This window comes from Nannobrachium achirus, assembly GCF_963921795.1.
Source record: "Nannobrachium achirus genome assembly, chromosome: 7".
Classification (NCBI taxonomy): domain Eukaryota; kingdom Metazoa; phylum Chordata; class Actinopteri; order Myctophiformes; family Myctophidae; genus Nannobrachium; species Nannobrachium achirus.
The window spans coordinates 13,121,016-13,147,924 of NC_137816.1; the positions used below are offsets into that span (position 1 = coordinate 13,121,016).

Consider the following 26,909-nt stretch of genomic DNA (forward strand, 5'->3'; position numbering starts at 1 on the left):
CCTTGTCTGACTATTTTTCATAGAGCCCCACCTTCATGTATCTCAAAATAAAAATTCACCCTAAAACTATTTTGTTGTTCCTATGATCTTGGGCAATTCAGTCTTTATTTGTGAACATAAGACAGTCACTCTTTGGCTTTGTGTAAGGTTGCTCCATTGGCGATGAATGGGAGACCAACAGGGTGAAGTTACTGGGCAATCTGAACATTTAGTGCTTTGTAGTTAAAGTTACAAAGAAATGAAGTGCATTTGGATGGACAATCTCATACTGTACAGTAAGTCTATAATGCCAGCAGCCCGTTCATGGTCAGTGGAGGAGCTCTCTTCCTGAGAAATGTCTAAATGACATCACTGATAAGCATGTTGGACTGAGATGTGCCAGTTATGTGTAAAAGGATGCACCTTAGGTTTTATAAATGTTGCAAATAGTGATTGCCTGTTTAAGATAATAGGAATAACAGTGGTTTCTGTTTTTGGGCAGTGTTTCTCAACCTTTTTTTTATCATGGTCAGTATGATCATGTCAATATCATGTCAGTGTCATGGCCAGTATGATCATTTCAATATCATAGTCAATATCATGGTCAGTATCATGTCGGTTTCATGGTCAGGATCATATCAGTATCATGTCAGTTTTATGGTCAGTATAATGTCACTTTCATGTCAGTATGGTCAGTATGATGTCAGTGTCATGGTAGGGTGTGTGTGTGTGTGTGTGTGTGTGTGTGTGTGTGTGTGTGTGTGTGTGTGTGTGTGTGTGTGTGTGTGTGTGTGTGTGTGTGCGCGTGCGTGCGTGCGTGCGTGCGTGCGTGCGTGCTGAAGCACCTCAGCATCCCTTTTAGAAAACATTGCTTCCAGCGCCCACTGACCATCTCTGTACACCCCTTGGGTGTCTGTACCAGCCCCGTTGAGAAACACTAGTTTAGGGTGAATTCTTGCTTTAAAGCAAAATTACACTTTGGTAGAGGTTTGGGTTGTGTAGTTACTAACTCCAAATATTGGTGAAACATTGGTGACAATATTCAATAGTTATTCCACTGATAATCCAAAATATTCTCAGAATTGCACGATGAAACAGGAATCAAAGTCACTCTTTTAGCACACAACAAAGAGGATCCAAACAAGTGTAGTTTTGCTTTAAAAGGTTGACTTTTGTTTTGTGATGACTTTGTTTTAAACATAAACAACTACAGCAACACTTGCATTTCTGTTATCTTAAAGTCTACAGACATTTTCCAAAAAGAAAATGGACTCTAAAATCCTTCCAGCTACGGTAGGTTCATAGATACTGTATCTTCCACCTCCTACATGATGTGAGCTAACCCTTTTCTTATCCCTTTGGCAATTTGTAAGTATGTTTCCAGACCACTGTATCCTCCTTGTCAATGGTCATATGTGGTCCCATGTCCATTAGTTCCATATTGTCCAGCTACTAAATTAAAATGTCCACATGGTGATGTCACTGAGAAATGAGTATCTGAATGGTCCAGTCAAGATTTTGAAAGGAAACTAGAGGACGGAGGGAAAATCCTCGCCCATTCATTTCAATGAAAGTTGTTCACCCAGGGCATTCTCCCCTGGAAGTAGAAACACTCTCCTTACGGTTTTGGACAAAAAGCGCACAAGGGTTTCAGGCAATGGAAGCATGCGCAGTGACTGTCCTTTATGCGCTAAGCTTGCAATACCCAATTTGGCCACTAGTTCATTCCTGGGGACTTGCCATAAACACACAGTGATGAGGCATGGTTGCAGACATCTGACTTCAATGCATAGCCACCAAGCTCCAATCACTTCTTGCCAGGCTGTCAACAGACGCTCACAGTGACATGGCGTGAAGACACCACGCGCCGTTTGATGCGGGACCGGCGAGGCCGGGTGTCCGACTGACACTGACAGAGCGGTCCCAGCAGTAGCCATAGATAGAGGATGACACAGGCCCAACAGGACGATAGCTTCACCCAGAAGGTCGACCAGCTGCCATGGGTGAAGGTGGTCTCCAGGACTGCTGACTCGTAGCTGATGGAACAACAGTTGAGAGTTACCATTTGTACCACAAGCTTAAAGACGTGGTGCCGTGATTTTTTCACCCCTACAACATAATCATCGGGTATTATTTTGTTTTTTATCAGGCTTTCTTTACTAGCGTGGGTACAATTGCACCCTTAAAATGACAAATATAGGTGTACATATTTGATGACTGAAGCAAAGTAAGACATCTTTAATAATGACTTCTTTAAGTCATTATTTAAGTGAATATCTGTATGATTTTGCATTTGCAGAAAACATTTAACATAGTAGATGTCATTTCCAGTGTTCTGGTGAATTTTGGGAGTTTATACCAAATCCAGGACAAATGACTATTCAGGAGCATTGCAGGAGATGGGGTCAAAATTCAGGAAAAAAGATGACTGGAAAACGGCGACTATTGTCTTGTTGTGTGTCATGGACTGACCTGAACCAGTTAGTGAGGGTCATCATGACATATAGGACTGACCTGAACCAGTTAGTGAGGGTCATCATGACATATAGGACTGACCTGAACCAGTTAGTGAGAGGGTCATCATGACATATAGGACTGACCTGAACCAGTTAGTGAGAGGGTCATCATGACATATAGGACTGACCTGAACCAGTTAGTGAGGGTCATCATGACATAGAGTGAAGCCAGGAAGAAGACAAAGTGAAAGAAGAAGTAGCTGTAAGCGACTCTTTGAGTTTCGTTGTGAAGCACCATCTGAGAGCCTTTATTCTCCTCATCAATCACAAACTCCTCCTCTGCAGAAAGAAAAGAACAGATTTCAATGGTTTCTTTTCACAACATAGTATAGGTCGGGTTCCCAAACTTTTTTGTCTCAGGGCACCCCATAAATATTTTTTTAATCCGAGGCACCCCTACATTATCATTTTCACTCCCAGCACATATAGCATATCTTCGTTGTCGGGTGGAAACCTTGTATGTCCAAAACCGTTCGTTTTGTATTTATCATCTATAAAATGTACTAAACTAGTGAAAACAGCAGATCTAGGATGCCAGGCGTTGTGTGCTTGTAGATCGGCTATTTTCACTAGTTTTGTGCGACAGTCTTCTATGGTGAAGCAGGGCTTTGCTTTACCAAAAGAGGTACACATTTGAAACTTGGAGATACAAGGTTTCTGCCCGACAGTGACGATATTTTAGTGATTATGTTGCGAGGAAAACGTTGAGATAATAGCCATTTTGGTTAGAACTGACTGAAAATAACTTTGTACTTTGTTCCAAATATTATCAAATTATCTCGCGGCACCCCTGGACTGCCGTCACAGCACCCCAGAGTGCCCCGTCACCCACTTTGAAAACCCCTGGTGTAGGTTACAACAGAGTAAAAACCACGTGGCTCTGCACAAGTCTAGCCGTCTATAAGAGGGTCGGTCTGTGTGTGCTGCAGTCTGTGTGTCTGTTGTGTGTCAGTTCTAACCAAAATGGCTATTATCTCAACATTTTCCTCGCAACATTAACATAATCACTAAAATATCGTCACTGTCGGGCAGAAACCTTGTATCTCCAAGTTTCAAATGTGTACGTCTTTTGGAAAAGTAAAGCCCTGCTTCACCATAGAAGACTGTCGCACAAAACTAGTGAAAATAGCCGATCTACAAGCACACAACGCCTCGCGATGCGAGGCGTTGTGTGCTTGTAGATCTGCTGTTTTCACTACTCTAGTACGTTTTATAGATGATAAATACAAAACAAACGGTTTTGGACATACCAGGTTTCCACCCGACAACGAAGATATGCTATAAACATAAGGTGCTGGGAGTGAAAATGATAATGTAGGGGTGCCTCGGATTAAAAAAAAATATTTATGGGGTGCCCTGAGACCAAAAAGTTTGGGAACCCCTGCTATAAATCACCCTAAAGCTGTGGATAATGCAGCAGCAGTGTGTAGCACAAACCTTCCTCTTCCTCAGGGCAGCAGAAGCAGCACGTGGCTTTCTGGAACTCATAGCGGTATACTTTGATCATCCAGAATGGACCAAACACCTCTGCCAGGTAGGAAGCTTCATTACTGGAGCGAAACAAATTAGAAACATTCTAAATGTCTAAACTAAATCATTTCTCATTTCAACGATTAGTCCATAGTTCAGACAAACATGTTTGCTTTTAAAAAGTCATAATGTATTTTTGTCCGCTAGCAATTGTATTCTTTTATATTGTATAATATACTTTTTTTTTTTTTTTTTTGTTCACCAGCCTTTCATAGCCTCTGTATAGTTTACAAATATATCACCATATATGTTTGATAACGTATGTAATTATTTCAATATTTCATTGATAATTTTATTTATAATGAACCAAATTCCAAGTCCAATTCCTGGCATTTATTCCTGTAAATTTACTTCAATGAAAAGAAAAAAAGTATTGAATTCTGGTTCTGATTTGACATTATAGTAGGAGCAGTTGATTACAATAACTTGGACACAGCAGACCATACAAAAACACTCACCATGCAAAGAGCACACAGCAGTACATGATGGCAGCACCTATGATTGCCACGGCGTTGCCTTCTTTCTGGATACCAGTTTGGCCCACATTAGGGTAACACACTGTCATATTCACGCCTTGGTACACCACTGGCAGGGCAAAAGACAAGACATGGGGGTTACTTTATTTCAATAATTGTACAAATGTTTTTCTTTTCTTTTTTCCTATTGAAAAAATATCTAAGGTAGCTGATCTACAAGCTCACAGTGCATCGACATGCAACACATTGTAGACTCGTAAGGGAGGGTTAGCAAGTGATGCGATGCAGGGGGGGGGGCCTCCAGCAGAGGGGGGGGCCCCACTCCCCGAAGCACAGTCCGGACTCACTCACTGACAGATGCGACCTGCCATTTCGAGTCTGAGCTTTAAGCTAGATGCAGAATAGACCCAAATTTAGAGTGAACCTTTTTTTAACTTAAAGCTATACTGTGTAAGTTGCTCAACTAGTGGTCAGTAGCGCTATAGCAAACCGCGGTCGCGTCTGCTTTTTTCGGCCGTTTTTCGCTGCGGACCGGGCCTTCAGACCACCGCGTCCGCCTCGCCGAGACGAGTCCATAGAGGTCTTTCGTGTCCCTCTACGAGCAGCGGTTGGGGACTTACATGCTAAACTCCTAGACCAGTGTAAACACTGCAGTGTACTTCCTAAAGAGCTCGGCAGTGTATGATCTGGGCTGTGATTGGCCGGTAGGGAGACACGTGTACAGAATGATGCATATGACGTAATTTTGCCGGGAAAAACAGCCCCGGTCACGGCCACCAGGGCTCAGTAGAACACATATAAAGAAAAGGCTTTGGGAGCTGAAATTAACAGAGTTGGTGTTCTAAAACTTTAGCGATTTAATAATTAGGACAATTTAAAGATTTATTTTATTTAAAAAGTTACATAGTATAGCTTTAAATCTTTGCTTCTGGTCACTGGAACAAAATATTTAGCGATGGGGAGATTTGACGGTCATAGACTGATCTGATGCATTGCAAAAGTAAGAATCAACGTTTTTCAATTAACATCCCTGCCCATGCAGCTCTGACTGACTGATTCATATTTAGTTCTCTGATTTGGAAAACAACAATGGAATATCAACTTTGGCCGTGCTGTTATTGTGCTGTGCTGTTAGATATATTTTATGATGTGATCATGGTTGCTATTACAGCGTACAAAACTCGGAAAACACCGCAAATGTCGCGGACATTTTCGAGGACATTTCATGTGTGTGCGCGCGGGGGGGTCCATCATCATTTGCAAAGGGCCCCCACCCCCCTCCTTGCAGGGATGCTTCGGGATTTTCAGCTACGCCACTGTGTAGACTACCACATCCTCGGCTGATACCATCAACAAGCCTCTCTGACCTACTTTTATTATTTATCAGAGAAAATGTATGTTTTTAGTTTTTTTTTTTTTTTTTTTCATGCTTTTTTTCTGCCATGCTGTCAATGAATATATATTTCAGGATATCTTCCCCTTCATTGAATGTCCTGGGATTTTGTTGTTGTTGTACATAGAAAAATCCTCCATTGGAGTATGGGAAGTGTAACATTTACCCCTAAAACCCCAAAGAGTTCATCTCAGAGTTACTGTGGATGACGGTGCCTCCTTTTGACCATCACTTGTGCACTCACTCTCTCTCTCTCTCTGGCCTTTAGCCACTAGGGACACAACTAACACTGCAAATATGTACACAATGTTCATTGAACACACATGCATGCACATGCACTCATTTGTATTACTACTAGAGGTTCGCGCCGCTCACATCTACGCCCCCTCGCCTCGTTAACGTGAAAAGCTCATATGGCTAAAAAAAAGGTTTTTTGAAAAAAAAAGTTAAAAAAAAAAAAAAAAAAAGTTTTTTGAAAAAAAAAAAAAAAAGAAAAAAAAATGTTTTTTTGGGGGGGAACTATTGTGGCGGAACTATTGTGCCGCAGCACGTTTCCGGTGGACATATTTGACGGCCGGACGCACTTCCGGTGAAGAACGCGAATTAAAAAGAGTAACGTTACGTTTCTGTAATGGGATGTACATACATGAAGATTATGTTAATGTGATCGGGACTCGTGCCTAAGTGATGGAATGTACTGGAATGTGGACAGTAGTGCTATTGACTATGCAAACGTGAGTACATCATTTGTTTAGCTAACTGTTAGCCTGGTGTTGACTCTACGTCAGCACGTATGGCGCTGGTGTGACGTGAGGACGTCGGCACGTGTGCCACGTGATCAGTCCTAGCCAATTGGACTGCTTTGGGTCGTCTGTATGTATGTATGTCGAATGCACCGTTCTGTCAGTTTCAAATTGTATATAGAGATACTGTTGTGAGGACATCAAACTTTAAGACAGCTATTGTATTAATGCCAGCCCATTTTATATGCTCACAATGCGCCACAGCGCAACACATTGTTGTAGATCAGCTATTTTTGCTGCAGACACTGGCACACAACTAAGTATAGATGGAGTATAACTCCAGCACCATCCCCTAAACCTAACCTCTAAATGTGTACATCTAACCCCAATCTGAATCTTTTCTTAATTCTAAGCCCAACACCCCAAACCGTACTTTTATTCAGTAAACAACCATTTCTCTTGTGAGAAGAATTGGCCTCACATCGTCTACTTCTCAAATGATGCTATGCTAGTGGCCAGCTGTGGATTCCTGTGTTTGTGTGTTGTGAGGGGAAAGGGAAGCAGAGTTCACTGAAAACACTGGCTAATTACAGGCCTCAGACCTCAATGTGCACCCACACACACACACACACACACACACACACACACACACACACACACACACACACACACACACACACACACACACACACACACACACACACACACACACACACACACACACACACACAGACATACACACACTACAAGAGCCCTTCGGACATAAAGATCATGTCCTGCTGTCTGTGGTGTATGTTTTCGGTTACACTCAAGGCTAATTCTCCCTCAGGTGTGTGTGTGTGTGTGTGTGTGTGTGCGTGCGTGCGTCAAGATGAGGTCATGGAGCAGAGAGAGCCTTCCAGGGACAGAAGAGGTAGAGCCTGGCAAGACATTGACAAGGAAAGATAACTGTCTGACACACACGCACACGCACGCACGCACACACACACGCACACACACACACACACACACACACACACACACACACACACACACACACACACACACACACACACACACACACACACACACACACACACACACAACACACACACACACACACACACACCTAAGTGATATTAGGCCTAACTATTATTTTTTAACTACAGAGTAAGTTTTAAATGATGATTAGTTCATGATAAATGACCTAGGGATTGAACTTACACTCTGCTCTGTTATGTTTTTTTTATATAAATATTGAGCTAAAAAACTAACTACAAAAAATGCGCTTTTGGTTTATTAGGTAGAGAGTGGTTTCGTTTCGTTTTTTTGTGTGAAAAATACAACTTTGAGGAGGTACTGAAGAAGAACCTACAACCTTTTGACATCCAGTGTTTCCACCCCTTTGTCACAATAAACACTTAGAATAAATTAGACTAATTCACCGTTTGTCAGCCTTCTGATTGGTCCCTGAGACTCCCTGACTGGCCAACCAGAAAAAAACATTCACTTTTTGCTATCGGGGGTGGAGTTTGTGCAGTGGAGAATGTTGTTTCAAGCTTTCAGCAACTGTCCGCAGTGCGGAGCACGACCTTCGTCCAGTGCGGCCGCGGCAGTAGGGGGCGATCTCGCTCATCATAATGAATAAGCTTCAACAAACTAGTTCACATGGACCTTATCAATGGTCTAAGAGTCACGATTGGGTACATATATTTTAAATGGGCAGAATTACGAAAAGCCAGCCTATTATGTGAGGAGAAACATTATAGTTCTGTCCTCTTCCTACCCAAGATGCAATGCGCTTCTCTTTCTATTTCTATTCTATCTCTGATCCAGAGGATTAAACTAATTCAAACATTTATTTTCGGGTAATTACTGTACCTTTTTCTTCCCTTTTTATTAATATCACGTAGATGTGTTTTTTTTGGTACTTTATATAGCTGTAATGAGGCTATGAAGAAAAAAAATCCCATCCACTACCACTATAAAAGAATCTGCAAAGAGGATTCTAATTTCTGTCCCACTGGGATTAAACAAATTAAAACATATATTTTCGGGTAAACCCCCTGTTTTGCAATGTAACTACTGTACCTTTGTCTTCCCTTTTTATTAATATCACCTAGATGTTTTTCCTTTGGTACTTTATATAGCTGTAATGAGGCTATAAAAAAATAAAGAAATACCATTCACTGCCACTATAAAAACAATCTGCCCAGGGTCAAATGTCCCATCATAGTAACAGGGCAGAATGGGGCGGGATTTGCAAAAGGGAGAATTCTCATTTCAACAATAATTGTTATTAACTGATGACAAAACTATTTTAACTTTTAAGCAACTAAGCGATGATTACTTAATTATAGTACAAACATGTGGTGGTGATGGGAATTTAACTTTAACCAATTAAAATAATACAATGATTAATTAATTATGAGTGTTACCGGAAGGTTTAAGTGCTACTGTATGAATGAACACCAACTCAGGTGTGTGACACACAGAGTATGTGTTGAAAAGATGTTTTTATAGCAAGCTGGGAGTGCATATTTCTTCAACAAGTTGCTGCAATGTCCTGTACAGCCCCAGGACTAACACTCATATTGTACGTGCATTTTGTACACCCATATACCACACTAACACACACACACACACACACACACACACACACACACACACACACACACACACACACACACACACACACACACACACACACACACACACACTAGGGCATTCACGAATACTGATTTTAAGTATTCGAATTATTCAACCTCAAAGTATTCGAATAGTCGAATATTCGACAGGACTGGCCAAACTGTCAAATATTAAGTAAGCAAGAGGCGAACTTTGTGAAAATAGCCGATCTACATGCTCACAACGCCTCGCGTTGCGAGACGTTGTGAGCATGTAGATCTGCTATTTTCACAATGTTTATCTGTGGAACAGAGTCACATTAAATGTAATACCTACAATTCCAAGTGCTTGTCAGGGTGGGGGTCCCCAGTTCAAATATGTTTATTTTGGGGGTCACGGCCTAAAAAGGTTTGAGAACTCCTGCTATAGGGCATTAACAAATTCATCCACCAGGGGGATTGACAACTCATTCTTATGACTTCCTATTTAGCCAAGCTTTATAAACTATATATTTTTGAGCGGTGGTCACAACGCTCCTATACGTGGCCGTGTGTGTGGGTCTGTCTGTCTGTCTGTCTGTCTGTCTGTCTGTCTGTCTGTATGCGTGTCTGTCTGTATGTAGCCTGTATGTAGTACCTTTTGTGACCACACATGTTAAGGGAGGGGCGCTGTTGTTCAGGCCGGGCCAGACACACACACACACACACACACACACACACACACACACACACACACACACACACAATATATATATATATTTGTTTTGCTGTTGCGCAGCCTCCACGACCACCGCTCAGTTCACACGGGTGTGATTTTTTTAAAGAGAAAAAAATAAAAATAAGCGAATATTCGAATTCAGTGAACAGCAATCGAAATAGTGACTTTGATATTCTAATATTCTAATATTCTAATATTTGGTGAATGCCCTAACACACACACACACACACACACACACACACACACACACACACACACACACACACACACACACACACACACACACGTTAAGATGTAAAATCACTATACAGTATGTTGAACCGGATGAAATGAATGTGCATATTTCATCTTGTCTGATAATACATTGATTCCTGAAGAAACATTCAGGCCTCCTTGAGTGCGATGAACCTTTTAGATGTTATAATCACTGGTTCCATTCCTACAATTCTGTAACATTAAAGAGCATTTAAAACTGATTGACCGTGTTCTCACTTTCAACATTTCCTTTGAAATGTCACAAAATACCAAACACCTGTGTAGACTGATATGCTGAACCTTAAGGCTGTGGTTGTCCACTTTTTTCTGCCCAAGGCACACAAATAGGCAAGTCGAAATGTCATTAATTCATTTGATTTTAAATTGGTGAATATAATGACATGCCCAAAAGTGAAGCAAAGGCTGCAGACTCATAGCCACGATGTAGGATAATTTATTAAAGGAATACCGACCTGGAAAGGTCTTCTTCAGGGATTTAATAACATGCCCAAAATAAGGGGCACTGGATTGGTGCCCAGTGGTTAAAATACATTGGAATTTCCCGCTGAATTGGGAAATGAGTGTGTACAAAAAAAGAAGAAAAAAGATATACAGTGTGTATATATATATATATATATGTTACAGTATGTTTAGGTAACTCAGGACGTTCATTGTAAGAGCGCTTGTTTTGTGTTCACCACACACTAATCACCACCAGATGGCGACGACAGCCCATAGACAGCCATTCACTAGTGCAGGCGCTGACGTCACTCGTTTGCGACTCTCTTTCTTTATTTACTAGCCTAGCTGGGCGGTGTTTAGCCATTAGCTTAGCCATTAGCTTAGCCATTAGCTTACTATGAGCATTTATCGTGGGCTTGCCCAGGCCTTACGGCCTGGGCATAAATATAACGATTGCATTCACCACGGCTTCGTAACTCGCGCGGCGCTCCGCCGGCCGCGCGGCCCTGGCCCGCTCTTCGCGGCCACTCGCGCCTGCGGCGCTCGGGGGCGGACCAAGGTCCGCTGGCCTTCGCGCCGCTTGCAATGTCGTGGACAATCGAGTGGCTCCGCCTGGAGGACGTTGTTGTGGGCGACCGCTTGTTCCGCCCCGTGCGGCACCACAAGTGCTCCGTTTCTCGACCGTCCTGTTTCTCTAACAAACCGTGACATATATATATTAGGGGTGCAACGGTTCACAAAATTCACGGTTCGGTATTTTTTTCGATACAAAAAATAAACAGAAATGTCCTTGATTTATAAATGTATTTTTATAACTACGTATTTTTTGGTTTTAACTTTGAACAATACGGTACTCAACCTATAGGGTAGTGGTTCTCTAAGTGGGCTCTGCGGACCCCTAGGGGTCCTTGAGGGGGTTCCAGGGGAATGTGGATGTGGAGTGGTATTATTGTATTGTTCGGTACAGGGTCATTTGGTTCGATATTTCTCGGTTCGATTCGATTTTCAATATTCGGTTCGATATGTTGCAATATATATAGCCTATTCATAACACATATTAATTCATAACTTTTGTATAATAATGTGTGCTTGTCACAAAATCCAGACAAGTCTTGTGTCCGTGTCCGTGGCGTGTAGTGAGACATGCCCAGGCACACCTGGACTTGTCACACGGCAGTCTGTCTGGGAACCACTGGCTTAGGGCAGCTAGTAGACAGGCTGGGCCTGTGATTCAGCCTGATTCCATTGGGAGTAATTATGTGGAGAACCTGAGAGAAACATCATGGCAGGATGTCTGAAAGGTGTGCGTAAATCCTCCGTGGGAGGTGAGACAAATGAGCTCTCTGAATGTGTGAGTGGTTTGAATGCAGGCCACGCCGGGTTAGGGCTGTCACAATTATTACATAATCGTCTAATCGCGATTATTTGACATAATCGCGATTCTTTTTCATAATCGTCATAATCGTTTCCATGTTGAAAAATGTTCATATATATTTTTTTAATGTAAAAAATTGTGGAAATAGCAGATCTACAAGCTCACAACGCGTCGCATCGCGACGCGTTGTGAGCTTGTAGATCGGCTATTTCCACTATCAATGTTCTTTTTTAAGTATAAAGTTGTCAAATATGTCAGTAAATTCTTTGTATATTTAGGTTATGTGTCATATCTACCATTGTGCAACTTCAAAGCCTAAAAGCCAAACATAAATGTCATTGTCAACGACAAAGACACAATTAAATCATTAATCGCAATTATTTGAGTGACAAATAATCGTCATGTAAAATGTCATAATCGTGACAGCCCTACGCAGGGTATGAGTTATGGAGGCTTGCAGTAAAACTGAACATGGAATCTGCATGGTAAACCGTTACACTATTACTTTTGCATCTCACATCTAAAATAGGAAGGCCTGCTGAGTGCGGGTCTCATTAATGTGGTTGCTATAATAGGCAACCACATTATTGTCCTATAGGTCCGAGAACCCAAAGTGACCCTGTTTTCAGTTCACCTTTTTTATTCACCTAAAGCAGGGGTCTTCAACGTTTTCAGGCCAAGGACCCCTTAGTTGAGAGAGAGAGAGATGAAGCATTTTCATAGATTCCATATAGTTTCATCGTTTGACAACACAATCATCAGTGGATTTGTGATTCATGTCAATTTGTGTTTTCAGATATTTAACCACTTGAGCCGTCAATACTTAATAAACTTGACCTTTCACTCTGTACGTATTCTGCTCTTTTTCCCCTCTACACCAAACCTCTTCGCCAAAAATCGACAAGCTCGCAACACCTCGCAGCGCGAGGCGTTGTGAGCTTGTAGATCTGCTATTTTTGGCTACAGTTCTCAGAATATGGACACTAGGGTTCAAGTTGTTAATATAAAAAGGATTGGAAGATTTGGATGACCCCCTGTAGTAACTCTGAGGACCCCCTAGGGGCCCCGGACCCCCTGTTGAAGACCCCTGACCTAAAGTAAACCTGTTTTTTTCTGTAACCCCAAAAGTCCATTGAGTTCAATGGACCTTTTCTGATTGGACAATATAATGTCCAATCAGACAGGATTAGCCATGCTTCGCTTGACATCACAACATCTAATATAAATGGTAAGACGGAATTAATTTCCCTGTGGAATCCTCGCGACTTCCGCCAGTGCAACCACACTTGCAATTCCCCAGAATTGCACCTTTCTAGTTCTCACTGAGAGTAACCTGGGGTTGTTAGGTGACCTTTTCTCACGCAGGCTAACAGATCTCTTTTGACTGGCAGAGGTGAGCCATCGCACGCAGAGATTAATGGGATAAGGTGTGTAAGCAGATGTAATGATACCGCCAAGGCAGCATTACTGTGCTATTATGTTGTCATTGAATCCATCAGGAATGCACACTAGTATCCCCCTCACTCTGACCCTACCACAGACAAGCATGTCTGCGGATAGCATGTAGGAGCACATCTCACATTTGATTATCCGTGTGTGTGTGTGTGTGTGCGTGCGTGCGTGCGTGCGTGCATGTGTGTGTGTGTGCGCGTGCATGCATGTGCGTTCATGCGAGCGTGCGTGCGTGTATTGTGGCTTGTCAGTGTGCATGCATATTATGTTTCTCCATGCACATGCGCATGTGAGTTTAAACTCTGTATACGCATGTGCATGAATCCACCTTAATGCATTTGTAATCTAGACGTAAGCCCTGGATAAGACAGGGCCCCTCTGACAGGCCAAGGGGTAATGTCAGGCAAGCCTTTACGACTGCATGGCTCATCCAGAGTTTTCCACTTGCATGTCTTTTTCAGTGATTTTAGTAAATGACCGACAGAGCTCACTAGTAGTCGTTTTTGGTCCAATAGCAACACACATTGTTATATATAAAACAAAATTATCAAATGGCTAAAATAAAGCCCTTGCGACATACTAGCATCATGTACAGAGAGTGTACTTGTACACACACACAGGAAACAGCCTCCTGACCTCTCCACCGAAAATAGCTGATACAAACTCACAACGTATTGTGTTACCACGCGTTTTGAGCTTGTAGATCAGTTACGTATTTGTAAAATGTTCATGTGGTTAAAAAAAAAGATCTCTCTTTTGTTTCATATCACAGGAACTCACACACTGGCATATGAGGGTAACAGGAAAAGCCGACCTAAAACAAAGTTGACCCAAACTCGTTTCCCAACGGGTCTGTGGCCTTAAGCTAGATGCAGAATAGACAAAAATCTAATCTTTGCTTCTGGGGGTCCCTGGAACAAAAACTTTGCGATGGGGGTCCGTGGCCAAATACATATCATTATGGGGGTCCTTAACATGACAAAGTTTGAGAAACAATGATAGCAACATAAGTTTTTCCAGGAAAACTGTTAGGATTTAGAAGACATTTTTAGAATGTGCCTATCAGTGGTTAAAGACCCCCAAAATGTGTTTTTGGCCGCGGACCCCCATCTCAAAATATTTTGTTCCACGGATGGACCCCTATCGCAAAATATTTTGTTCAGGGACCCCCAGAAACAAAGATTAGATTTCGGTCTATTGTGCAGACCCGTTGGGAAACGAGTTTGGGTCGACTTTGTTTTAGGTCGACCTTTCATATATTCCATTTGAGCAGTTAGTAGAGTAAGTTTTACCTTTCTCCGGCGGGCGGCTGGACAGAGAAGAGAACGTCAGATACATGACGTAGCAGCTGATGATGGAGGCCTGGAGGAGCCCTGAGCGGGGGCTCTCTGGAGAGAGACAGACAGAAACAGAAATGAGACAGTCAATAAACATACTGCTACTCCCTCCACACTAGGGTGACCAGACGTCCCGGTTTGGCCGGGACTGTCCCGTTTTCAAGCTGCGTGTCCCGGTATCCCGACAAATATCTCTAAAACACTATGTCCCGGTTTTCAACATTCACTACGAAATTGTCCCCGTTTTCGGCAGAATTAAAATAATGGTAGCTGTTTTCAGTGGTTGCATACAAGACATTTATCATGTTCTTTTCATGTAAACATGCTCACCTGTCCTAACCATCAGAAAACATGAAAATCTGAAAATACATTGTGTGTCTGAATTCAACACTGAGGCTGTTTGTCAATCGCTCACTGCCTGTATGCAACCCTACGGCGTTAGAGAATGGGCAAGCGCATTGCTTTGAGGGTCCCGGTTTTAGGGAACAGTGGTTCGCGTCCCGGTTTGAGCAACTGAAAATATGGTCACCCTACTCAACACGCACACGGTAGTGGTGTGTGTGTGTGTGTGTGTGTGTGTGTGTGTGTGTGTGTGTGTGTGTGTGTGTGTGTGTGTGTGTGTGTGTGTGTGTGTGTGTGTGTGTGTGTGTGTGTGTGTGCGTGCGTGCGTGTGGAAGATAACGCCCAGACACGTTAAGTCTCGGATTGTTACAGCGAGAAACGTATAATATTAGCCTTCATGTAATTATTATTGTGTGTGCCAGAAACTCTCTTCGGCACAGAGATATTTACTTAGCTGGAGAGATGCACTAAGTGTTACTCCACCACGGCGAAGGAGATGACAGACATCATAAACACATACGCGGCGGTGGTGTGCTTGTGCTTGTACATCCCGTGCCCCTGCAAACTCACTCTGCTGCACACATGGCGTGATCGCTATGAAGGACATGATGCAACAGAGTCCCAGGTTGATCCAGAGCAGGCCCTTGTTGAAGTGGCAAGCGACCGGGTGCGTGTAGTACTTGTACATGAAGGTGAAGGACATGGCGGCGACGGTGTAGAAGAACAGCGTGGCGCACATCACCGCCAGATACCAGCGCTTGTTCTCTGCCGCTCCCGTCAACCTGAGGGCAACACAGGAGTAGGGCTGTCACGATTATTCATCATTTTACGTGACGGTTAATTGTCACTCAAATAATTGCGATTAACGATTTCATTGTGTTTTTTGTCGTTGACAATTACATTTCTGTTTGGCTTTTAGGCTTTGAAGTTGCACATGGGAGATATGACACGTGACCTGAATATACAAAGAAATGACTGACATATTTGACAACTTTATACTTAAAAAAGAACATTGATAGTGGAAATAGCCGATCTACAAGCTCACAACGCGTCGCGATGCGACGCGTTGTGAGCTTGTAGATCTGCTATTTCCACCACTTTTTGAAAGTGTCTGTAACTATATTAACATTTCTCAATTTCTCGATTATGCAAAAATAATTGCGATTACCTAAAATAATTGCGATTAGACGATTATGTAATAATTGTGACAGCCCTAGGCAACACAGGAGATGCAGTGAGTTGGATGTTTATGAAATCTATTCTGAGCAACAGTCCCTGTCTGCGATACATTTGATAAGACACTGCTGCTACGTCACAGAACGGCACACCCAATCCTAAGCTAACATTTACAGTCTGACTAAAGCAAGCAATCTATTCTTAAACACAACACACCTGACCTGAACACCCAGGAAGGAGCAATAGTTATCTGGGAGATGTAACCCCCGGGCCATTGAGGCACAACTAAGGGCTTTTCTGGAGCTCCTCCAAGGCAAACAGTGCACTAAGGATCCCCCCTTAGCTGTTGCTACTACAACTGAGTAGTGCTAAAGCCAGTGTTCAGTGTTAGGGTTAGGGTTTCAGAAACACAGCAGCAAGAGCAACACAGGATCATGGAGACTGAGTAACGATATCTAACATCTGGGAACAATATGACGATCATACGATGATGAGACTGAGATGCAGAGTACAGGAGGTATCAGGAGACAGAAGATCAAAGAACAAGTGGAATAAGAAAACACAAACGTAGTAGAGAAAGACTGAGCAAGAAATTAAAGAAAGAAAGAAAGAAAGAAAGAAAGAATTGGAAGGGAGGAAGGAACAAGGAAGGAAGGAAGGAAGGAAATACAGGTAAGACGTGGTGAAAGGACGTTCGTATGATTTACAGCCTTGCTGCACAAAATATGAATCCCCAGCAAAGTGCAGAAATGAACAGAGATCACGACTTCTCCAGATGTGATGCAGCACCATCTATGAAACACCCTACCACTGCACAGCATTTACTTGATCTTAACTGTACACTGCAGTATTATGACAGCCTACAACGGCTGACACAGCCTTCCTTGCCTTGTGTTAATTTTGATGTGTCTTCCAGTGTGGATTTGTTCCCCCTGCCCATCCTACATGTACAGTACGGGCGACAGTGGCTCAGGAGGTAGAGTGGCCTCTTGGGAACTGGAAGGTTCCCAGTACGATCCCGGGCCCTCCCAGAGTTAGTGTCAAAGTGTCCTTGAGCAAGACGCTCCTGATGAGCAGGCTGGTGCCTTCGGTGTATGAATGTGTGAATGGGTTAGGGCATTCACCAAATATTAGAATATTCGAATATCAAAGTCACTATTCGACGTTGTTCACCGAAGTCGAATATTCGTTTTTTTTTCTCTCTGAGTTGTCAATGCCCCTGGTGGATGAATTTGTTAATGCTCTATACCAGGGCTTCTCAAACCTTTTTAGGCTGTGACCCCCAAAATAAACATATTTGAACTGGGGACCCCCACCCTGACAAGCATTTGGAATTGTAGGTCTTACATTTAATGTGACTCGGTTCCGCAGATAAATATTGTGAAAATAGCAGATCTACATGCTCACAACGCCTCGCAACGCGAGGCGTTGTGAGCATGTAGATCTGCTATTTTCACAATGTTCGCCTCTTGCTTACTTAATATTTGACAGTTTGGCCAGTCCTGTCGAATATTCGACTGTTCGAATACTTTGAGGTCGAATAATTCGAATACTATCACTATTCGTGAATGCCCTAGTGCCTTGCATCGTTTACTCTGCCATCAGTGTATGAATGTGTGAATGGGTGAATGTATTTGTGAAGTGGCTTAGGCACTATATAAATGCACCATTTACCATTTAGAGTACCATCCACCCTCTGTCCCTCAACCCCTCCTCGTCACCACTCACCAGTTCTTGTTCCAGGTATGTGCGAAAGCTGTGATGAGGATGAGCTGGATGAGAATGAAGGAAAATCCTCCAACCACACCTACATAATGCCATGCTGAGAGAAGGAGAGAGACATCTGTAAATCTTAACAGATCAGATAAAACATGTATGCAAAAGAAACTGCAAACAACACAGCTACCATCAATCCTTATTGTTTGATATTATGTAATCGTACTTTATACACAGATGTAAATCATAGCAGATCTGATAGGGCTTGTATCACAACATGCTTTACTGTTCCAAAACAAACTGAGACTTCTTATGATCTAATAAATCATGATAAGAAATAGGATGACTGAAAGATCTAATAATTGAGCATACATCGCCCTCTAGTGGGATGCAAAGGAAGTTGCAGTGATTCATCATTCACATTCACATTTTTGGTACTGAATATATTTATATTTTAAGGAGCTTCATTATGATAGGATAGTGGGACAAAAAGAGGGGAGACGTTCACACCGAGCACTATGACTCTAATTATAACTCTTCTAACGTAGATGGAGTCCACACCACAACTAGAAAAGTCTCCGCCAGGCCGGGTTGCCAATGCCCAGGGCTGTGTCCTGGGATGCAGCCACCAACAGGACACTAGGGAGCTGTGGGATATTCTAAACTGGGATCGGCCAGCCACTCAGACATAACCATAAACAAACCCCATGTGCCTATATATAGGCAGGACCACGGCCACGTCACTCCGACTCAGATATAACCATAAACTAACCCGATACGCCCATATATAGACATGTCACTATGATACAGGAATACCCGATATGCCCATATATAGGCATAATGTATATGGCGATCCAGTTGTTCAGAGCCCACTATGCACATAATATGTGAAGAGGCTTCTTTTGACAGCCTCTGTGTGCAGTGCATGCACACAGTACAATGTAGAACTAAAACAATTGTTTTGCAATATATTGCATAGTTCATGATGAATCTCAGAGTAGCATGATATTAACCAATTGTTTACGAGAACTACATGATTTCAATCTTAGCCAAAAAATCAACATGATGTTTAAAGATTCTGAGATACTTGAATCTTATCGATGCATGCGACTACAGAGAGACAAAAGCAAGTGCTAAATTTGACCCACAGTCGTCAGCGACGTAGAGGTGTACAAAACCGTATTGTTCGCATAGCCTACAGTACATGTGGTAAGTAAGTAGTGCTGAGATTGACTGCAAATCTTATTGATGTACAGACAGGGGCGTCACACCAAATTCTGGGCCCTGGGTACATTCATGGGGGGCCCCCCATGAATGTTAACTATTGAAAAATAGCAGATATACAAGCTCACAGCGCGGCACCGAGTGTAGATCTGCTATTTTTGAAAAATCGTGAAAATGTGTGCAAGAAACCTATGTCAAGGACCCCCAAGATCAGACCTGGGCATTGTGCGGCCCGGGGGCCGTATGCGGCCCTTTGGTTCACTCTGACTGGCCCTTGTAGGGTTAATGGTAAATTACAAAATGAACACATTTTATTATTTTACCTCATGCATGGACTAAAGCTGCATTTCTTTTATTTGAAGTTTTTTTTTATTCACGTACATATGGACGCAATGCGTACATCAGCACGTGTGCGTGATCAATGGATGTGTCTCAATAACAAGCAGGTGGTCAGACTGGTCACAAGTCAAGACGACGACCTGCCTTACCTTAGTAAGTGGCTAAAAAAGTCGATGCCGAATGCCGGGTTTTCAACAAAGATTGTACTGCTAAGTATTTATTTACTGAAGTCAGAGGTAACGCTAAGTGTTTAGTTTGTGGGGAGCACATCTTGCGGGGAGCACTGCCTTTTGGCGCGGCCCTCCACAATATTTTCTGTTGTTCATGTGGCCCCAAGCAAAACATTATTGCCCACCCCTGCCCAAGATGATATGTATTTTATTTGGCCACGGACCCCGATCTCAAAATATTTAGTTCCAGGGACCCCCAGAAGCAAAATTTGAGTTACAAATGTTCGCTTAAAAAAATACATATATTCAAAGATTTTCACACATTTTCACAACTTTTCAAAAATAGCAGATCTACAAGCTTGCAGCGCGGCACTCGGTGCCGCGCTGTGAGCTTGTATATCTGCTATTTTTCAATAGATAAAGTTATTAGGGCCCCTCCACCTTGGGCCCCAGTAACTCAGTCCCACTTTCCTACCCCTTGTGTCGCCCCTGTGTACAGATTGAATAAACAAGTAACGGCCCCAAAACCGAATCCTGGGAACTCCCTTCCCCAGACTAATGGGATCCGGCACAATGTCACCAAGTTTGACCCATTGTGTACGTCCCAATGAATACCGTAATCTCAGAAACCAAACTATCACAGTATGTTATTAAAAAGAACAACCTCTTAAGCCCCAGGGGGGTCCAGGGGAAAAATCCGCCTAAAATGTATGCCCAAATTGGAACAGTTGTGGACACAAAACTACAATGATTGTGGCTAATCTTGTCCCACCAAATGTCAGCTAACCCCTGAAAATTCACAAATGCAGTGTAAAACATCACATTTCTCTTTATACCAAATTGTCCTGCTGTGATTATTTAGCTAGGAAAAGAGGATTGAAAAAGACCTCCGCCTATGGAAAATTTGCCTTCTGAATAGTGAATGAGCCTCAAGACCTCATTGAAAACATAAATATTGAATAGAGAAATTGTTCACCAAGGTGTCGTCAATTGATAGGCAAAATTGTATTAATATATTCCAAACTATGTAAACTCTACAGATGTTTTAGTGAGAGTAGTGCTGTAATATTAGTAATGTTAAAGTATAGGGTGAAAAATGATAAAAACGAGTAACAATAAGTAGTAATAATACTGTAATATGAGTAATGTATGGATGAAAAGTACAATGGCAGCTGATTACTATACTGTAGGACCACTGTAACAATAATCAACAATGAAATTGTACTTTTATTTGGTCTCTATTGATTTATTGACATTTATTGACAGCTGTTCAGAGGTCAACACCTTTTGCCCCCGCCGGCGGGGGCAATGGGGTTCAAGAGGTGCCTTGGCCACAGGGTAGTGGTCCAGGCACGTAGGCTGGTAATCCAGCCTTTTCAGTGTCGCAGGTTCGAGTCCCGAGCCAGACGACCTTTGCTGCGTGTCACCCCCCCCCATCTCTCCCCGTTTCCTGTCAGCCTACTTACTGTACACCTATAAATAAAGGCAGAAAGAGACCCAAAAATATCTTTAAGGAAAAAAAAAGAAAAAAAAAAGATCAAGCTAAATGTGTTGACCTACAGTATTGAACGCATTAGATCAATAAATAAAGCGACACAAAGTGGACACATTTTTTCTCGGGAGCATTTTCTCTGACATCGTCTAAGACTTTTAGGCAGGCCTTCAACATACTGTGGTTGGATCTGAACCCCAGACTGCCTAAAGTTTCGAATCTTATGAGAATCAAGATAACTTTTGATTTGTGTTGATTTAAGGGACTCTAGAATCTTAGCCAAAGCCGAGAGACTGGATATAGGTCTGTAGTTATTTACATCTAACAGATCACCAGCCTTGACTAGAGGTGAGACGGACATAAGCTTTTTTCCAGGTAACTTCTGCGTACATAACGAGAGATTAGAAATGTCTGTGATGGGTTGGGCAATGATGTCCACAGAGATCTTTAAAAGAAAGGATCAAGACCAGAGGATTGTTTTGGGTCCAAAGAGGTCAGTGCCCGCAACACATCAGGGAGCTGAAGATGCACCGCAATCTTTCATGGGCAGATGTGACTTATGGGGGCCAGTAGTGTTACTGTAAATAGTAATCAAGAAATCACCGGCTTATTGTGCCTAAAAAGACATATTTAGCCACTTGTACGCATGTCCCCACCCACTGAAATCAAAATCGCTAAAACAATAGAAAGCAGTAAATGAAAACATTTAATTTTTTTAATAATTATCTTTTCTTTTCTCTAATTACAATCTAAAATATGAACCCTTGTTGTTAAAAAAACAAAGTTGTCCTTTAAGGAATTACTAACCCAGAGCTTTTAGGCCAGGAACTCCTTTTTTTCTGAAGCAATTTAACCGCTTTCCAGAAAGTGGTGTGGTTATTATAGCGCAGTCTGTTGTGAGCGACAAGTAATATTCCGTTATAGATTGTTTTACCCTGGCAGAAATAACAAATACAATGGTGAACGATATAGTTATAGCTATGGTTGTACTGTCGTTAAATAATAACAATTATATAAGAGCTTGGTGCGAATGGCCCATCATGTCCCTGAGCCATATTTGAACCCAGTAGCCTACCGTATGTTGTGGTTACAGTATGTGGTTGGCACTGCCAGCGCCACCAAAGGGGGGTAATAATCACTCTAGTCTAGCCCTGTGGGGCTGCTTACCATGCAGGAATGACTCCGTTGGGATGAAGAAGGCAGCAGTGCACATCCCAACAAGTGTGATGAACTTCAGAAACCAGAACCTGTATTTCAACACAAAGAAGGATGTTAGCTATACTGTATGTGATATGTATATAGGACGGAAATCAAAACAGCAACAGTTAAAGGGTGTCAGTTACTTAAAGGGTGATACAAAAGTCTTCATTCAATATACATGCTATAATTCTGAAATCTGGACAGGCACGGGCGTAAATGGCAACTGACTGGTGGAGGCATTTAGTGAAGTATCTACATCTCTATAGAATGGTACGTTATGTAATTCTTTAAGAATGTATTCATAGATAAATTATATGATATGAATATAATTTATATGAATATAATTTATATGATCAAAACAATCCTCGATTGGGACTTCAAGTCAACACTAAATACCGGTAGCTGTTTGGTGTTTCTATCTGCATGTAAATCTATGTTTAGCGTGTATGAGAGTTATTATAGTTAAAGGACGACTTCTCCCATTTTCAACCTATCTTCATATAATTGGTCCTCACTAATGCTCATGACAATATGGTACCATTTTTGTCTACCCTGTGTGTGTCTCAGAGGAGGGCAAACAGTTCAGAAAGCCTACCAGTGACATCATCGATGGGGAATCCAAGCTAATAGAAACTGCAGGCTTTCTATTCCTGGAAAGTTAACATGCTATAATAGCAAAATAATATATATACGGGGGAAAAGATCTTGTTTGAAAAGAAAAACCTGTCTAATGCTGCATTCACACTGAGAGAAGCCAAGCTAATGGTTGGCTTGGTAATTCAATGTAATCTCTATGCAAACCAGCTTTAAACATTTCCAAGCTTTTTTTCCAGCTTGGAAATTTTAAAAGCTGGTTTGCATAGAGATTACATTACCAATTACCAAGCCAACCATTAGCTTGGCATCTCTCAGTGTGAATGAGGCATAAGGATGATGGTAGGCGGGTTTCTGAACTGTGCACAGCCCTCCTCTGAGAAAGAGTTTGAGTAGATTTTTTTTACCATATTATCAAGAGCATAATAGTGAGGACCAATTATATGAAGGTTGAAAATGGGTGACACGGTCCCAAAACCAAAGAAATATAGGTGAAAAAGTAACTTCACTTCAACTCCATGACCCCTATACTAACCACTACACTGCTTGATAAACCTTTGGCCCAGACACGAACCATTCACCCTGCATTGATAAGACTCTTATGAGCAGATTTATACCAGTGAAGACCAGCAAGCCAGTATTTCAAAGCCTAATCCCAGGCACGTCACAGGCTGAGCTCTAATGAACTGCGAATGGAAAGTGTGACACCATAGACTGGAGCTTAAAATAGACAACCAGGTCAGGTCACGTGAACAGAGAGAGAAACCCCTTTCCCCCAAATAGAAATCATTGAGGTATTAAAAGATATTCACTGGTATGGGTGCTATTACTGTAGGCCTATATTGGGGTTAAACCAATATTGAATAGGCCTACTTTGGATAAGAGCAGAAATTGTTTCATGGAATGGAAATTGGAATAGATCAGATAAAGTATACTTTGCATGAAACATGCAGTTGCCACTTAAGCACTGTTCCTTTTCTTAGTTTGCACTGCTATTCTTTGATTACACCTTTTTTCCCACTTGATGTATGCACATATATTATTGCGACCGTCAGGTCGCAGTTTAGTATCAAAACCTCCACCGGCCGTCCGTCCGTCCGTCCGTCCGTCGGTCACACGTCACACGTCACACCTTTGCCCTGCTCATATCTCCGCATCAGTATGACATCACACTGCTTGGTGTGTGCCGTCAGGGTCATTTGTGTACGGTGTGATGTCATACTGATGTCAGCAGTGTGATGTCATACTGATGTCAGCAGCTATGTCTCTATATATGGAGTTATATGTTGTTCGTGTCCAAATATGGGGCTTGTGAGGTCAGACTTAGTGAGATTCGTCGGTTATCTCCATATATGGAGGGAGAACCAGCTTATGAGCCGATGAGTTGTGTCAGAGTCGAGATCCTGCTTGCATCTAATCTGTCGGTAGATAATGCCGGTCTTATATAAGGGTCATTTGTGTACGGTGTGATGTCATACTGATGTCAGCAGTGTGATGTCATACTGATGTCAGCAGCTATGTCTCTATATATGGAGTTATATGTTGTTCGTGTCCAAATATGGGGCTTGTGAGGTCAGACTTAGTGAGATTCGTCGGTTATCTCCATATATGGAGTGATGTGTTGGTTATCTCCATATCTGGAGATTCAACCTTCAACGATTTTGACATCTTGTTACTAATCTGTCGGTAGATAATGCCGGTCTTATATAAGGGTCATTTGTGTACCGTGTGATGTCATACTGATGTCAGCAGTGTGACAGGAGATAAGCGACCAACGGTCGCTTATCTCCCGATTAGGGAGTCTTACTGGTGATTATTATTGCTGCTACAATGTCTACAGAACCAGAACACTCTTGTGTATCTTGTGTACCTCTACACAAGAACAATAAAGAAATCTTGAACCTTGAACACTTCAATAAAAAATAAATATATACAATACATTAATTTACCCTGTGTGGAATTAATATTAACCATGGTTCTGCTGGACCGCAGGTTTTCTTTTATGCTCCCTGTATTGATGTACACAAATCACCACTGCAAGCAACTGAATCCAGCGAAACACACTTGATTACAGTGATTTAAGATATCGTCAGGTGGAAACCTTGAATGTCCAAAACCGAAAACCTTTCGAAATAATGAAAATAGCAGATCTACAAGGTCGGAGATCAGCTATTTTCACTACTTTAGCTTGACATCCTTGTAAAATAGGGCATTAAAGTGATAGTTCACCCCCAAAATGTTTTTTTTTACTATCGATTACTCACCCCATGGAGACAATTCAGGGAGATTTTTTAGTTTTTGTCGCATTCCTAAGCCAATCATTTGACTCTTTGTGTGTCCAAAGGGAACAAAGCAGGTACTTTGTGTCTCCATAGGGAACAAAGCAGGTACTTTGTGTCTCCATAGGGAACAAAGCAGGTACTTTGTATCTCCATAGGGAACAAAGCAGGTACTTTGTGTCTCCATAGGGAACAAAGCAGGTACTTTGTGTCTCCATAGGGAACCACTGCTGGTCATCAAATTATTGGCTTAAGGAATGCGACAGAAACAAAACAAATATCCATGAAACCACTAAGACTCCCTAATCGGGAGTTAAGCGACCGTTAGGTCGCATTCACAAACTTTAGAAGGCAATCGTAGCCAATTAGGAGGGAATATGGGAAATTGGACAGACCCATGTTGATGACATGACTTTAGAAATACTGTGTACCGCTTTGCGTGATTTTAGGCCAAAATCTTTTTGGTCAGTGTTTTGGCCTGATGGTGGCGCTAGAAGAGGGCCATGTGAGAAATGAGTGGAGGTTGTGAGGTGCCATCCAAGGAGTGTGTGTGCAAAGTTAGGCATGGATAGGGGCAACGGTGGCGGAGATATGAGTAGGGCAAAAGTGTGACGTGATGTGACGTGACGTGACGTGACGGAAAGACTGACTGACTGACTGACTGACAGACAGCCAGCTGAGGTTTTGATAGTAAACGATAGAGAAAATGTTTTGTGGGTGAACTATCCCTTTAAGTGACAAAAATACACCAGTAAGACTCCCTAATCGGGAGATAAGCGACCGTCAGGTCACAGTATACACAAAGAGGCCTGTAAGTGGCATTGGTTCCACCCACAAGTTTGTACGACAAACGGTTGATGAGTAAAGCCAAATAAAGTTTGGGCCAATCAGAGGAGGGGGCGGGGCTAAGTTAAACCAATTAAGGTGAAGGACTCTTAATCAAGTCAATTGACAGCAGCCACAAGTTAGTAGGACAAACGGTTGATAAGTAAAGCCAAATAAAGATTCGGCCATGAGGTAAAAAGTTTAAATATGGAGACACAAGGTTTCTGCCCGACAGCAACAATATGGTACACTGACTGACCCATTGTGTATGAGAGCTCTGAAGTCCTGGCTGGACTTCACGTCTATGAGGAAGACTGCCATCATCAGGTAGAAGCAGGACGTTCCAAAGCAGACTCTGTAGACGGCCGAGTACCCCACCAGCATCTCACAGTGGCCTCCACCGTGGGCCTGGTCACACACCATGTTGAAGAAAGGCACCTGAAATATGCACAGACATTCACTGACTCCTGATGGCAAGGCAAGTAGGGCTGTCACAATTATTACATAATCGTCTAATCGTGATTATTTGACATTATCGCAATTATTTTATCATAATCGTGAATGTTGAAAAATGTCCGAAATAGTGGAAATAGCAGATCTACATTGCGACGCGTTGTGAGCTTGTAGATCGGCTATTTCCACTATCAAAGTTATTTTTTAAGTAGTAAGTTGTCAAATATGTCAGTAATTTCTTTGTATATTTAGGTTAT

General features: G+C 42.2%; 1 protein-coding gene across 1 annotated transcript in view; it reads right to left on the bottom strand.

The window, feature by feature from the left end:
• Positions 1-1,804: 1,804 nt before the first annotated feature.
• The window catches only part of serinc4 (serine incorporator 4), a gene marked incomplete at both ends in the record, with an annotated part of 35,609 nt that continues 10,504 nt past the window's right edge, over positions 1,805-26,909 (bottom strand). The window contains 9 exons of the mRNA XM_080730059.1: positions 1,805-2,015; positions 2,624-2,774; positions 3,933-4,045; positions 4,484-4,610; positions 14,798-14,893; positions 15,755-15,966; positions 18,089-18,182; positions 22,469-22,548; positions 26,459-26,637. Coding sequence (XP_080586185.1) covers positions 1,805-2,015; positions 2,624-2,774; positions 3,933-4,045; positions 4,484-4,610; positions 14,798-14,893; positions 15,755-15,966; positions 18,089-18,182; positions 22,469-22,548; positions 26,459-26,637 — 1,263 coding nt within the window. The remainder of the gene's footprint in view (positions 2,016-2,623; positions 2,775-3,932; positions 4,046-4,483; positions 4,611-14,797; positions 14,894-15,754; positions 15,967-18,088; positions 18,183-22,468; positions 22,549-26,458; positions 26,638-26,909) is intronic.